We start from the raw sequence: 13,804 nt of genomic DNA on the forward strand, positions 1-13,804 counted from the left end.
CTACTTCCTGGAGAATCTCGACTGGATCGCAACTACGGAAATCGCATTTTTTTCCTTTTATCTGCATCCGCCGTTCTCATTGTTCCTAGATAAGTAAGACTTCGAGTGGGTAAAGCCAATGAATCGGTAAGACCTGGCCTGAAGCCGTCCTGATGAGGCAGGATCGTTGCTTCCGATCCGTTCTCTCCCCGCCAGAAAGACTGAGAACCCTAAATAGTGGCCAACGCGCTTTCGACGGACTCGGGTCTTGCAATAGGCAGACGTCGCCTACTTGGATGCTCCGCGCAGTTATCGGCGATCTGATATGCGCTGTCCTTAGATACTGCAGGTATTCCTCCGTGAATCGCTCCTGGAAAGCTCGAATTACCGATTGTTGGTGTTTCCAGCGCTTTGAGAAAACGATAGAGTCTGCCGCCTCTCGCGTATTCGGCTTGAATTTCATCCCCGGCAGTGTCGGCTTCGCTCTGTGGCCATAGAGAAGATCCGCTGGCGACAATGCACTGATCTCGTTCGGGTCTAGTTGCACTGACGTGATCGGCCTTTGATTCACTAGAGATTCTATTTCCATCAAAACCGTTTCGAGTTCCCTGAACCGTAACGCGTTTCTCCCAATAATTTTTCGAAGTGGACGTTCCACCGTTTGCACCATTCGATCCCACCGCTGCCACCATATGATGGCACTCTGTCTCGGGACAAAACCAATGAAAACTCGAATCTTATGGTTTGACAATCTCGCTCGCTCCCGGAGACGCGCTGAACGCTCTTGCGCCTCAAGCGCTCGCTGTGCAACTGATAGCGCGTCGACTCGACGTGCCCGAGCTTGCACATGCACGTTCAGCTGCCTCCCGGACGGCCACTCGAGGAATTTTATTCTTTGAACTCTGACTATGCGTCACAAGACGTGCATGAGAATTCGAAAGCGCGCCGAGACCATGGTGTGAGGGACCGCTCGAGGTATCGAGCGCAATAGCCATCGCGGGAATAATTTTCGATGGATATAATATACAGTGGAAGCTCGTTACTACGAACACGAAGGGACCGACGAAACTGGTTCGTTGTACCGAGTTTTCGCTGTAACGAATGCCGCTCAACACTATCCCTATGGCGAGCTGGCCAAAGGAGGCGAAATTCCTTGTTCGTTGTACCGAGGAATTCGTTGTAATGGGGGTCGTTATAACGAGCTTTTACTGTAACGAGCTACGCAATATTTAGCGTTAAGGAATAAACCAGGGAATAAACCCTCTAATTTTTGAAGGGTCCAGGCTAGGTTTTGAGGGGCAGGGGTCCGGAATGATGCCGTGCTGTACACTCAATCTTTAGGGAATGGGAATTTCCGGGCCATGCTCCCCCCGATTCGCGCCCGGTATAGCGGGTCGCAGGCGAAGATCATCAATAACATTGTTTTCAAAAGCCAACCCGCGAGCCCTTCGCGAGAGAGAGCTGGAGAAGACGCTGCTCGTGAAAACAGGTTACCCAGACTCGACACCCCCTGTCACGTCCAGTTGTTCCGCAGTGACGACACAGTCTCTCGGGAATCACGCAAGGGGTTGGCTGGACCGCGTCGCGGTGGAACATCACTAGGTAGCCATCTTCAGAGGAAGTGAGCGGCTTGCTACGTAAATCGCAATTCTCTTGTCAGTAACGAAGTGGTGTGCAACATCTTTCCTCCGACTCGATTCTTCCGAATCTCGAGTCGAGATCGACCGCTAGGTATGAAAAGTTTCCCTTAGCCGGGAATCTCGGAATCGATTTGTATGGTCACCTTTCTCCTCGGATAATTTCTCGAATTCTCAGCAACGTTTTTCGATTGCAGCGTTCGCCAACATCGCTTTCTCGACGGATTCAACCATCGTCATGGTGAGTTGCCCCGGTTTGAATTCCGAGGAGCGCCCTCAAGGGTGAGACATCATCATCAATGACAATGGCTTTGTGCGCTCCCGATCCTATGGTGCCCGTCTGTCGAAGCATTCCCATCTTTTAGTATAGGACTTCTTGAACTGTTTCCCTGCGAACTGCAGGACCAGATATTCGCTTCGTAATTTCCATGGGACGTCTCGTAATATAAATGAATAAGCTCTTCATCCGTGAACGTTATTTCAAAGGAGGGCTTCTAAGACCCCCACTTCGAGCGATCGCATGCGAGTTCCGGCTATTGGACCGTGATCTGTGCGAGGTCGATGTAGGTGTGAAGTTCAAGGAGTGCGCGAGAGCGTTGGCTAGCCCCATCCAAGCACAGAGGTGAACGGAACGCGAAGTCGTGATATCCCACATTTGGAGCTGAACAACCTATGTCTGACCTCCGTGCAGCGAACAGCAACCCCTGACGGCTATTTCGAAATTAGACTGCACGGGCTCCGGGAATTCGAGATTTTGACCTCATTTACTTTTGGATGGAAATTCGGCGCAGGTTCTCTGCCACGTTACCGGTAAAGAACAAGTTAATGTAACCTTCCAGCCTAAACGGCTCAGCAGGGCTCAACCCGAGAAAGAAGTCGAGAAATTGAGATCCCAGCTTGAAGAAAAGGTAATTTCTTCTCCATCCAAGCCGAACGATCGAATGAACCACAGCAACCCCTGACGGCTATTTCGAAATTAGACTGCACGGGCTCCGGGAATTCGAGATTTTGACCTCATTTACTTTTGGATTGAAATTCGGCGCAGGTTCTCTGCCACGTTACCGGTAAAGAATAAGTTATTGTAACCTTCCAGCCTAAACGGCTCAGCAGGGCTCAACTCGAAGAAGAAGTCGAGAAATTGAGATCCCAGCTTAAAGAAAAGGTAATTCCTTCTCCATCCAAGCCGAACGATCGAATGAACCACAGCAACCCCTGACGGCTATTTCGAAATCAGACCGCACGGGCTCCGGGAATTCGAGATTTTGACCTCATTTACTTTTGGATGGAAATTCGGCGCAGGTTCTCTGCCACATTACCGGTAAAGATTAAGTTATTGTAACCTTCCAGCCTAAACGGTTCAACAGGGCTCAACTCGAGGAAGATGCCGTGAAATTGAGATCCGAGCTTAAAGAAAAGGTAATTTCTTCTCCATCCAAGCCGAACGATCGAATGAACCACAGAGATTACCATGTCAAAATTCCCTTCCGAGATGATGATAATCGACGGAACTCCAATTCTAACAGGTAAACCACTTCCTTTTACAGGACGAGAAGGCTGAGTGGCTGGAGGAGCTTACGATGGAGCGTGTGAGTCTACTTTGCTTGCCTAACACCATCAAGTCAAAATGAATCATCGTTACTTAGGAATCTCGATACGGCGATAATCTATATAGAATCTCCAGCTGAATCTCCAGACCTTACTCGGCTCAAGCTGCCGTTGGGAACCTAGTTCGTTTCGCGGGCCACTCTGCCGATCGGTGCTGTTGACGGATCCCTGTTTCAAGCGCTAAAGCATTGGTACTGCCGGTTGAGGGAGGGGCGAAGATTCTGGCGGAAAGCTCCTCGACTTAAGGGTGATCACCAAGGAGTCCTGCTCATTATTCATGCATAATATAGTAATTCTCTCAAGACCAGGATTGCCCACGCTTCTCTTCGACACCTGCCTTCCCCCGGCTCGCTCCCATTCGGAATCCGGTCGCTCACAACTTTCGGAGAGATTACTGAAAACTGGATTCTGTTTACGATAGGTGGCACCGATATACGAGTGGCCTTTCACCTACATACGCGGCAACTACTGGAGTCATACAAATCGCGATCCACGCTCTCATGTGAACTCGAATGATGAATTTGGAAAATACCTTTCCATTTCCAGGTAGCGAGACGCCAAAAGGTGGAGGCAGACATAGCAAGACTTGTGAGTTCATCCGTGGCCTCAGAGACTCTGATATATACAGTAAAACCTCGATTATATCAACTAATTGATGTCGAAAAATGTTGATATAATCAAGGATTGATATAATCGAGGTTCCATAGGAATACATGGGAAACTCGATTATATCAACCATTTTTCCCTCACAAAAGTTGATATAATCAAGGTGGAGCTTTTGAGAGTTGACATAATCAAGGTTGATATAATCGAGGTTCTACTGTATGAATATATGTGAAACGGTGAAAAGAAGTGATCAAACGGCATCTGATCGAAGAGCCGCCGAGGAGTTCCGTTTATCACCGCTGATTGCTGCGGATGGGCTCCGCTTGTCCGATCTTCTCGCGAAAACAGGAGGGCTTCGAAAATCACCTTGACAGAGGAATCCTCTTTCAGCATGAAGCTGGGGCAAGAGCCAAGGCGGCGATGGCACAGTTGGGAGCTCAAATCCTTCTGTTGAAATCCCAAGAGCGGTACGTAATGTCGCTGATCTCGTGGCATCGGAAAACGAAGCTACGAAGTATCTTAGTAGCTCCATTTCATCTTCAATGCCTACTTTTGACTAGCTTATGGTGTCCTATAAGATCCAGTTGGAGTGCGCGGAGAAACTGCGGGAGGAGTTCCGAAGATTGATAAGAATCACCGCGCTACCGGAGATAAGCTGAACGACTTCCTCTTACAGCTCCACGCAAACCACGGAGTAGATCGGGCGCGCTGCGAATCATCAAATAAATAAACGCCTTGTTCATGGTTCATCGAGCCACCTCATCACTTCAAGAAGAATGCCTGCATGTTTGGTAATCGGACTGTGTCCTGAGATGAATATCGATCGATTATCCAGTAGCCCAGGTTTGGGCCAAGTGGGGTTAGTTATCGAGGCAGCGAAGCGAGCATTGGCGACAGGCGATCGCGAATCGAAATACCTACTGTGTTGGTCTTCCGGAGCTAGTTTCGAACACATAGGCAACCTTCCCGTTCCTTTGGAGCCTCAAGAGAGCGACTTCCGAGAATTAGGCCTCCCGAGCTTTAAGAGAGCGACTTCTGAGGATTAGCGACGAGCGATCGGTGCGGCGGTCACAATCAGCTGTTATCATCTCAGAAGAATTGGTCATCCGAGTCAACATTGCGAGACATTAGCCGATGCTCTCAACTTCGATTCCGGAGAGTGTCTCCTGATCTTAAGGTTTGCCTGCCAGCATGCTGGAGACCATGAAAATTGGCAACAAAGCCGTGAGTTTCGGCCTGCAAGTTTCCCGTGCGAAACACACAGCTAGTAGTGGTTGGATCGTCGGCAATCCCAAACTTGAGGAGAAACTTACCTATATCATGCGGGTGTATGAAGAATTCATCGGCTTGAGAGAAGTGAAATTAGCTCAAGCAAAAGTGAGTGAGAATCTGGATGCGGCGGAAGATGAAAATAGACAGTTGACCCCGCTCACACCGGGTGATGATCCTCTTCATCTATCTGATCACCTATGCGAAACTCTGTGACTCTTTCAAGGTCATAGAAGCTGAGACAAAGTTCAAGCAAGCCCAGGAACGACGAATGCAACAGCAACAGCAAATGCTGAATATCCAAAAGAGCCTGAGAGAGATCCACGCTGAACTCGATAAAACTGCTCGTGGGGAGGACCGATATTTGCAATTAATAACAAAGGTATCGTCAGATTGAGAGGTAACTGTGGAATACAAGGAGCTCGATGGAATGGCCGCGGATACATCAGAGAGGGGTAATGTTTCTGAGAGGGGTTACACTGTAAGACTTACAGGAACACTCACTCCTGAAAGAAGACAGGGCTCTGCTAGCGGAGTTCCGAGCCACCGAGAAACAGGAATACGACAATTTTTCTATGTTATCGTTCGCTCTCCGCGAGTCCCACGAGAAAGAGCGAGCGCAAGCTGAGAAAACCAAATATTGGTCGATCATAGGCTCCATAACGGGAACTCTGATAGGTGATCAATTTCATTTCGAACTTCAAGCTTATCCTACCTCTCCAAGAGCGAGGAATTCAGCTTCCGATCGCAACAATTTCAGGAGCTCTGGTGAGCACTCTGACGAATCGATACAGGATGCAGCAGCTGAGAGAAATGATTTCGACAGCGTCGTCAAAGTCAGCTACAGCCAGCGACTTGATGGAGCAGGTGAGGGTTCCGCTCACATGAACGAGACTGCGGTAGTTTCCGAGCGAGGAATGGAAAAGGAGGAGGAGGGGGAGGCGATCTTCCCCAACCGTTGTTTGATGTATGCAGACTTCTTCCAGATACGTGACAGTCTGGACAGACGGAAAAATCCGAGCGAGGACCCGACAGCCGGAGCGGCCTCCGACTCATCTGCCGCTTCTCTGGAGGATGCCGTTACCGAGCTGATAGACAGAACAGCTCATTTAGAAAAAGTTGTCGAACAATATTCCGCAGTCAACATCGGTCTTCTATCGACCATCCTAGTGATTACCCCCTTGGTGGGCTGGATGCTTTCCAGATGAGATTGCATTCCGAGGAGAATAGATCTATGAGCTCCAGGAAGACACCGTTATTGACGTACATGAATAAATTCAAGCCATTCCCGGCTTCTGTGTCGAATTCCGTTCCGTGAATGTCACTTCGTGGATCAAGACGATATAGACAGATCTTTCTGTAGATACTTCTCCGGCTTCGACAATGCTTATGCATCGCCATCACTGTCCCGATATTTCGCGAGGCAGTTGAGCATGAAGAAATCATCACTGGGAGGAGCGGAGGGATAATTATACTATGATCTGAATGAAGCTTAAGGATTTGGTGGGTCGCCAAATCGAGAAACTCTTCCGCGGGCATCTGATGTTCGAAGAATGGTTCGGCTCACTGCGCGCTCAGCCGTATCGGATGACTCTAGCGGCGATCAGGTGCCATCGAGTAGAGATAGACCACGGTGATGTTGATGATGATGTCTCCCCGTGCTCTCTTCCGAAATTCGCTCGCAACAATCGTGGGAGACCCGGAATCTCAGAAATTCCTCTAAGTCAAACTCTGGCAGTGACATAAATAATCCCGAACTGGGGTTCTCGAGGCTCGCCGAGTTCCGTTCGGGCAACTTTTCGAATCCGAGCAGCGGTAGCGTTTCTCACCAATGATGTAGACTGTGCTGCGCAAACAGTAATGAATTTAGACATGACGTACACGAAATCGGGAAAATTGTGAAAGATCTTCCTGCTTAAAAGTAAGTTGACCTCACTCTTACCCTCGTGACCGGGATCCCATATCCCTAGTGTACCGGGTGGAAATCGGAATTTCATGTTGAGAAACGTCAGTTGGTTTTCCGCCGTCGATCCAATTCGCGTCTACTTCACAACGAGCATGAGTCGGACGAATGAGATCGTGTGGAAGGTCAACGCAGTTTTTGGGATTTCATTCCGCTCCTATGCGTTGATGCAATTGGTTTCGAGTCTCGCCAAGATCGAAATACTTTTCCCATCGAAAGTTTCAATATAAAGTTTCGTCAAGACACCGGTGTCCCACCGGAGAGATGGAGTTTAGGCCGGTAGATGCCAGTGTCCCGCACGAAGATTCATTAAAGCTTCTTCAAAGGTTTCTAGGAGTATGGCCGAGTCTTCCCAAAAGAGGCAGTCTCTGGAATATCTTGACTTCGATCGCGAAGATGACTCCGAAACATACGGAGGTAAGTCTCTTTATGCTAACGGAGAATGCAGGAACAGTACACGAAAATTTCCGCGGTCAAGCTCTATGATCCTTGCGAGGAAATTCTAAAAATCAACATGGGACAGGTACGCGCTCTCAGGATGAGCCTGCGGAGGTCGAAGAGCCCGCTGATCCCTTGGCTTCAACGTCAACACATTACGATGATTTTCACACGATAGACTGGCAGCGAGACATCGCTGCTGAGCGTCAGCGACACCGGTGAGTTCCTCGAGTCTAAAGAACCCACCTAACACTATTCCCTCGGAAACTATCCGGAGTTGAGCTTGATCTCAAATCATCTGACTGGGGAGCGATACCGCTCGAGGATTAAGCATCGAGCTCGATCGGCAAAATAAAGGTGCCTTTGACTGCAGTGAAATCAGCTCAGTCGCAACTCGCTTCGCGGAGCGAACGGAAGCGAGACTAGAACTTCCGCGGTGCAAGAGACTTCTCCACGGATAGTCAGCAGCGTTCTAATTACCTCAACATTCCTCCCAAATTCAGAGTCATCTTGAAACGGAAAGGGACACTTCCAGGACTATTGCTCGCTGGTTTCGATGCCTGTTCCGGTTGGCTCTGTGTTCTCATCGTTGGTGTGCTAGCCGGTTTCATCGCAGGTATACTTGAATACTGAAAATGAGATCCGATCTAAGAGATGATCAGATAGCTTGTCGCGATTATAAGTCGACGAGAATCCTGAGTCGTCTCATTGAATCGGCAGGTGTCATAGACATAGGCGCAGCATGGATGAAGGATTTGCGCGAGGGTGTCTGTCCTGACGCTTTCTGGCTGAATAAAGAGCAGTGCTGTTGGTCCTCAAACGAGACGTCGTTCGAAGGCGAAACCTGTGATCAAGTGAGTTCAATGGAGCTCTGGACCTCCTCTCCCCATTCATTCGAGAATCTGAAAGACTGTCAAGTAATCGTTGAGAGCATTTCCCGAATTTTGAGATCCCTTCGATTTTCAGTGGCGCTCATGGCCCTCGACTGTCTTCACATCCATCGATACTTCAGGGGGATGGCACTACGTGAGTTAATTCCCAGCTCACGAGTTTCCATGCAACGTCCCAGAGAAAAAGCCCCCATCGGGACTGACAGCGGTATCAATGTTTTCATGGTTCCAGATTCTGGCTTGGTTGACATATCTAGCCCTCTCAATCCTGATGGCCGGCTCTGCTGCTCAACTTGTCAAGACTTTCGCTCCCTATGCGAGCGGTTCCGGTATCCCAGAGATCAAGACAATCCTCAGCGGTTTCGTTATTCGAGGTTACCTCGGTAAATGGACACTTTTGATCAAATCTGTGAGTGCTCAACGCAAGATATTTTGACTAATGAACCGAGACGCATAGAAAGCTGGGGATAGGCGAATCCTCGTTCCGCCTGATTCGTCGATAGCGGACAGATGATCCCGCGCAAGTGCGCGGGACAATCATTTCCCAAGTAGATAATCATTCAGGGAAACCCGTCCGAATTTCCGTGTCGGCTCATGCTCGGCCGCCTTATCTTGCAGGTTGGCCTAGTGCTGGCGGTCGGTGCCGGACTCTCATTGGGAAAAGAAGGACCGCTCGTCCACGTCGCGTGCTGTATTGGGAATATTGTCGCCTATGCCTTCCCTAAGGTTAGCTGCCGTAAGAATCAATCGAAGATACTTCATCCTACCCGCAAGAGCCCGGGAACTGAATAGGAATCTTTTTCAGTATGGTAAAAACGAGGCCAAGAAACGAGAAATTCTTTCTGCCGCCGCCGCAGCAGGTGTTTCCGTGGCCTTCGGCGCACCCATCGGTGGAGTTCTGTTTTCTTTGGAAGAGGTTTGTGGGCTGAAGGAGGGGTATTTCTCGTTATCAGCAGATGGAAGCTTGATGGATTATTATCTTTCGATAGACGTGACCATGAGGATTGACATCCGTTCCCTCCTCCAGGTTTCCTACTACTTCCCTCTAAAGACACTTTGGAGGTCATTCTTTTGTGCTTTGGTGGCGGCGTCGGTTCTCCGCAGCATAAATCCATTCGGAAATGATCATCTGGTCATGTTCTCGGTCAAGGTAGGTATCGATACAGATATCTGAATCAACCGAGCCACTCTTCGATCTACACCCGTCGGTTTCATATATGAGATCCTTACGATAATTTCATGACATTCCGCTTCCAGCACGACTTCTCCTGGTCCTCATGGGAATTGCTTCCATTTTTGCTGCTGGGAGTATTGGGAGGCATTATTGGCACTGTGTTCACGAGGTTGAACCTGCGTTGGTGCAAGTTCCGTAAAGAGTCATCACTCGGCCATTACCCTATCTTCGAGGTGAGCCCAACAGACGCATCTTCCCAAGCACGATCAGATCGATGCCATTGGGATCACTCACCGTCTTCTACACGATGACTCGTTCCTTGAAGGTTCTAGCCGTTGCCGCCGTCACGGCCCTCTTCTCGTTTCCGAATCTGTACACGCGAATGAACACTTCCGATCTCATCAAACTCCTCTTTGTCGACTGCGGCATAGGCGATAGGACTCCATTGTGGTAAGTAGCTTATCCTCCTACACGGGCAGTCAGATACGCTGAATCATTTCATGCATCCGATCGAGAGATCATCCATTGTCTCGACGACGTGCGTAGCGGGAAAGAGCAACTAAGCTGGCCTAAATTGAATCGCTCTCGATTCCAGTGACTACAAAAGGAACTTTACGGATGCCAAGTCTCGGATTGATATAGCAGAGGCAGGAGATGGCGTTTACACTGCCATGTGGGAGCTCGGTCTCGCCTTCGTCCTCAAAATCTTCATTACGGTTTTCACTTTCGGCATGAAGGTGATCATTTGAGACTGAGCCCATTTGTGTGATGTCGTGCTCTTTCGTTTCATACCTCTATAGCGCCATTTTCCCCTGCTTCGATCCAGGTGCCTGCTGGGATATTTATTCCTTCTCTTGCGATGGGTGCCATAATCGGACGAGCCATGGGAGTTGCGGTCGAGCAGGCGATCTGGAATCACAGAACGTCTTGGCTCTTCAATGAGATATGCGCCAGTGGAGAAGGCTGCATACCGCCCGGTCTCTACGCCATGGTTGGGGCGGCAGCGTGTCTCGGAGGGGTCACCAGAATGACGGGTGAGAGAGGGAACTCTCGTTATGATAGACCATAAGCATCAGCCTCCGGAGTTCAGCGATGAGCCAATCGACCGGGTCGTTTTAATGATGTTTCCTCTCCTTCTAGTCTCACTCGTCGTTATAATGTTCGAGTTGACCGGATCAGTGAAATATATCCTGCCGCTGATGACCGCCATCATGGCCGCCAAATGGGTCGCGGACGCATTGAATAAGGTAATTCTTCGGCGCGTCACTTGCTTCCCTTGGAGCACTCGAAAGCGAGCCATGGGGATAAACGGATGAATCTTCTTCTCAGGAGGGGATATACGATGCGCATATAGGTCTCAATAATTACCCGTTCCTCGACACGAAGGAAGAGTTTCATAATACATCGAAAGCCGGAGAGGTCATGAGACCTCAACCCGAAGAAGGGCCACTCAAGGTTCTCCTGCAAGAAGGCCTCACGGTAAGTTCTGAATCCCGAGTATATCTTCCCTTGGCTCATTGTTGTCGTGCGACAACTAGACAGGCTCGAGTGATCGAAACGATCAGACCTCTTCGATGATTCTCTGTTCTCTCGAAGGTTGATCAGCTGACCGCATTCCTGGGAGCAAACACTCATAACGGGTTCCCAGTCGTTGTGTCCGAAACAGACAAGTCACTCATCGGCTTCGTTAAACGGAAAGATCTCACAGTCGCGCTCAGTAAGTTACTTCCCTATTCCCTTTATAACTCAAAGTTGACTTTGTTTCTCGTTTTGGCCATCGATCGATAGAAGCAGTCACCCTCGAAATTCCGCCTAAGAGTTTCATATTTGCTTCTAGCCATGTTGAATGCCGCTGAGAACATCGTCGGGTCGAGCCCGGTCGTTTTCTCGTCGCATCCTCCGGCGTCGAATCCTCCTCCATTAAAACTGAGAAGGGTAAGGGATTAAAGCGCAGGTGCCTTAGTTTAGGATAGATTCTATTATGAGAGTTCTTCAGGGCCTCAAAACCTCCCGGATAAATTGGATTGAACGCTTCTCTTCCGCAGTATCTCGACATGGCACCCTTAACTGTCACGGAAATGACGCCAATGGAAACTGTTGTCGACATGTTCCGTAAATTAGGAGTGCGACACGTGCTCGTCACATCAAACGGGTATTAGTTCATGAGATCTACGACATTTCAGCTTAGAATGTGATGGTCAGGCAACATGTTCAAGAGAGTTGACTAACCCCCGATCTTCCAGCACGATAAGAGGAGTCATCACGAAAAAAGATGTGCTCCGGTATGTCAAAACTATGAAGGGAGAATATGATGGAATTCTGATTAATCATCGACATGTAAATACTTTCGGAGCCGTGGATACGTGATCCTTCAGCGGGCTCGGAGAGAGTCCATCTTGGCCACAAGTGTTCATCTGGCTCGTTGGGCCAAGAGTGTCGGGAGGAGCATTCCCCATGTTTCGTCTTCGTTTCAACCAATCCATTTCTACGTGTTCTTCTTGTATCGCTCGTTTGATTTCCGGAATGGGACAGAATTAATATAATTGACGCTGTATTTTCCTGGGAATGAACATGCATCAATGACAATAAGTGAATAAACGAAGCACAGGTAACGATGCGAAATCCCGGGCCCTTCTGTTGACCAAGTTTATGCATTCGCTTTCCCGCCATCGACTCATTCTCAGAGTATGCAGATGATTTACAATGATCTAGCTCTCCAGATTTGGGTGGGTGGGTGCGAGATGTGCTCCGAGATTAGGTCCCTCTCGACAATACCGAGAGTTCCGCCCGCGCAATAATTTTCTCCGCGCACAAATATAAAATTCACTGGGGGTCAAATTGATAGAGCCTCTTGTGATCCAAGAAGCCCGTCAAGAGTGGCTCTATTTCTCGACCGCCAGTGCATCTTCAATGAGCGAAGCTGAATATAAGCATCATACTCCAGAGATCGATGATTGCTCCGTGGTTGCAATTCTGGAAAAAAAATTGGACCAAAAATGTGGCACACGATCTCCGATCACTAAATGAAAACACAGAGAATCATCGAGAGAAAGGATTCGGTGCGCACGGATTGAGTTCGACTAGGCCTAGCCTGTTGATTCGACTTGGGGATTTGAACCCTTGGTTTGAGAACTTGGGTCCTCGGATCTCACGGACGTGTCCGGTTGATCGAGAGCGTCAATGTTGTTGCGTGTATGTGTGTATGTCCGTGCTTATCTCGGCTGGGTCGCGGTACTTCTCCAGAGCGCCGGCAGACGCTTGACAGATGTCTGTAGCGCCGCCTGCGGGAGGAGATGACTCGGAGAGACCGCGCGCGATCGAGACATGTGCTCGTGTCGCTGTGTTATCCGTGGAGCGGCCTAATCCACACCCGTTTTTTGGCATCTCTCCTCGAGATGAATTACTCGAAAATTATGGGGAATAACTTATTGTAGCATGAATATTACTGTAGATGGTTAGTTGGGTAGGCAGGATGATAATTACCTAAGTAAGGTCCTATGCGTCTCCTGAATTTCGCTGTGTCTGCATGTGAGGTGTAAATGAGGTGTTTAATCGTTTGTTCGTTTCTGGGGTTTGGTGGAGTCGACTGGGTGAGGTATATGCGCAAGGAACCTAGTCCATTCGCCATAATGAATATTCATTGAATTATCAATGAATTTCTCATCGGAACAGTGCAGATTCAAACGGGCTTGCGTGTCTCTATTCTCAACAAGATTGAGCTCCTGGCCCAGGGTTCTCTCCACGGAAGGCCTCTCTTCCTCCCCTGAAAGTCTTCTGGGCCCACCCTGGTCGAACACATCGATGCACAGACATTGTAAGGAAGTATCCAGACCATGTCTCTTCGATGACATGATGTGATTTGACCATGATGTCTTTTTGCGATGTCAATAGCTGATCAATTATCTTGCTTGTATAATGTATATGCAGTAGTGCACTGTTGGCCTGCTCCCAATGGATCTCTCAATTAGGACCGCACCCCATGATTTCCGCCGTCCAGTCACTGGAGGTCCTAGGACGAATCACGACGCTTTCCGTCCGGCGCGCGGTTGGTGCTCGAAATATAATCAAAACCATTTGCGTCGCAGCCGTCATCAGTCATCAACAATTCGTTCGAATGGCTTCTTGAGATCCAAACCTCACCGCGATGAGGCCTGAAAGCAGTCACATATTTCGACCTGATTTTGTTGAGGTCTAGGTCGCCTCATGGTTGTCCTGTCTCTCATCTTCCCAAACCTGAGCTCCC

At 49.0% G+C, this 13,804-nt stretch overlaps 3 protein-coding genes across 3 annotated transcripts; all 3 read left to right on the plus strand.

The window, feature by feature from the left end:
* Positions 1–1,397: 1,397 nt before the first annotated feature.
* LOC100900340 (uncharacterized) lies at positions 1,398–4,574 on the plus strand. Its single transcript, XM_018638593.1, has 9 exons — positions 1,398–1,710; positions 1,814–1,857; positions 2,456–2,524; positions 2,710–2,778; positions 2,964–3,032; positions 3,161–3,202; positions 3,768–3,809; positions 4,218–4,294; positions 4,504–4,574. Exons 2-9 carry the CDS (start codon positions 1,855–1,857, stop codon positions 4,523–4,525), a joined length of 393 nt encoding a protein of 130 aa, XP_018494109.1. The 5' UTR covers positions 1,398–1,710; positions 1,814–1,854; the 3' UTR covers positions 4,526–4,574.
* A 299-nt stretch (positions 4,575–4,873) lies between these two features.
* Positions 4,874–6,390, plus strand: LOC100900484 (coiled-coil domain-containing protein 51). Its single transcript, XM_003740996.2, has 5 exons — positions 4,874–5,204; positions 5,323–5,478; positions 5,591–5,774; positions 5,857–5,963; positions 6,083–6,390. Exons 1-5 carry the CDS (start codon positions 5,019–5,021, stop codon positions 6,302–6,304), a joined length of 855 nt encoding a protein of 284 aa, XP_003741044.1. The 5' UTR covers positions 4,874–5,018; the 3' UTR covers positions 6,305–6,390.
* A 534-nt stretch (positions 6,391–6,924) lies between these two features.
* On the plus strand, positions 6,925–12,178 carry LOC100908158 (H(+)/Cl(-) exchange transporter 5). Its single transcript, XM_003740965.1, has 20 exons — positions 6,925–7,017; positions 7,386–7,476; positions 7,583–7,715; positions 8,001–8,113; positions 8,218–8,351; positions 8,464–8,523; positions 8,620–8,796; positions 9,006–9,113; positions 9,193–9,303; positions 9,415–9,537; positions 9,645–9,794; positions 9,887–10,011; positions 10,157–10,298; positions 10,388–10,595; positions 10,702–10,808; positions 10,891–11,040; positions 11,158–11,278; positions 11,399–11,496; positions 11,607–11,713; positions 11,805–12,178. The coding sequence occupies exons 2-20, from the start codon at positions 7,398–7,400 to the stop codon at positions 11,926–11,928; spliced, it is 2,370 nt and encodes a 789-aa protein (XP_003741013.1). The 5' UTR covers positions 6,925–7,017; positions 7,386–7,397; the 3' UTR covers positions 11,929–12,178.
* The last annotated feature ends 1,626 nt before the right edge of the window (positions 12,179–13,804 follow it).

The sequence above is a fragment of the Galendromus occidentalis genome, unplaced genomic scaffold, assembly GCF_000255335.2.
Source record: "Galendromus occidentalis unplaced genomic scaffold, Mocc_1.1 scf7180000077116, whole genome shotgun sequence".
NCBI lineage: Eukaryota > Metazoa > Arthropoda > Arachnida > Mesostigmata > Phytoseiidae > Galendromus > Galendromus occidentalis.

Excerpts from the sequence above, each read along its gene's own strand:
- LOC100900340 (XM_018638593.1), top strand. Across the intron at positions 3,033-3,160 it reads GATCCGAGCTTAAAGAAAAG|GACGAGAAGGCTGAGTGGCT; the intron begins GTAATTTCTTCT and ends TTCCTTTTACAG. Across the intron at positions 3,810-4,217 it reads AGGCAGACATAGCAAGACTT|CATGAAGCTGGGGCAAGAGC; the intron begins GTGAGTTCATCC and ends ATCCTCTTTCAG.
- LOC100900484 (XM_003740996.2), top strand. The coding sequence starts at position 5,019 with ATGCTGGAGACCATGAAAATTGGCAACAAAGCCGTGAGTTTCGGCCTG. Across the intron at positions 5,479-5,590 it reads ATTTGCAATTAATAACAAAG|GAACACTCACTCCTGAAAGA; the intron begins GTATCGTCAGAT and ends TAAGACTTACAG. Across the intron at positions 5,775-5,856 it reads CATAACGGGAACTCTGATAG|GAGCTCTGGTGAGCACTCTG; the intron begins GTGATCAATTTC and ends CAACAATTTCAG.
- LOC100908158 (XM_003740965.1), top strand. The coding sequence starts at position 7,398 with ATGGCCGAGTCTTCCCAAAAGAGGCAGTCTCTGGAATATCTTGACTTC. Across the intron at positions 7,716-8,000 it reads GCTGAGCGTCAGCGACACCG|AGTCATCTTGAAACGGAAAG; the intron begins GTGAGTTCCTCG and ends TCCCAAATTCAG. Across the intron at positions 10,299-10,387 it reads TTTTCACTTTCGGCATGAAG|GTGCCTGCTGGGATATTTAT; the intron begins GTGATCATTTGA and ends GCTTCGATCCAG.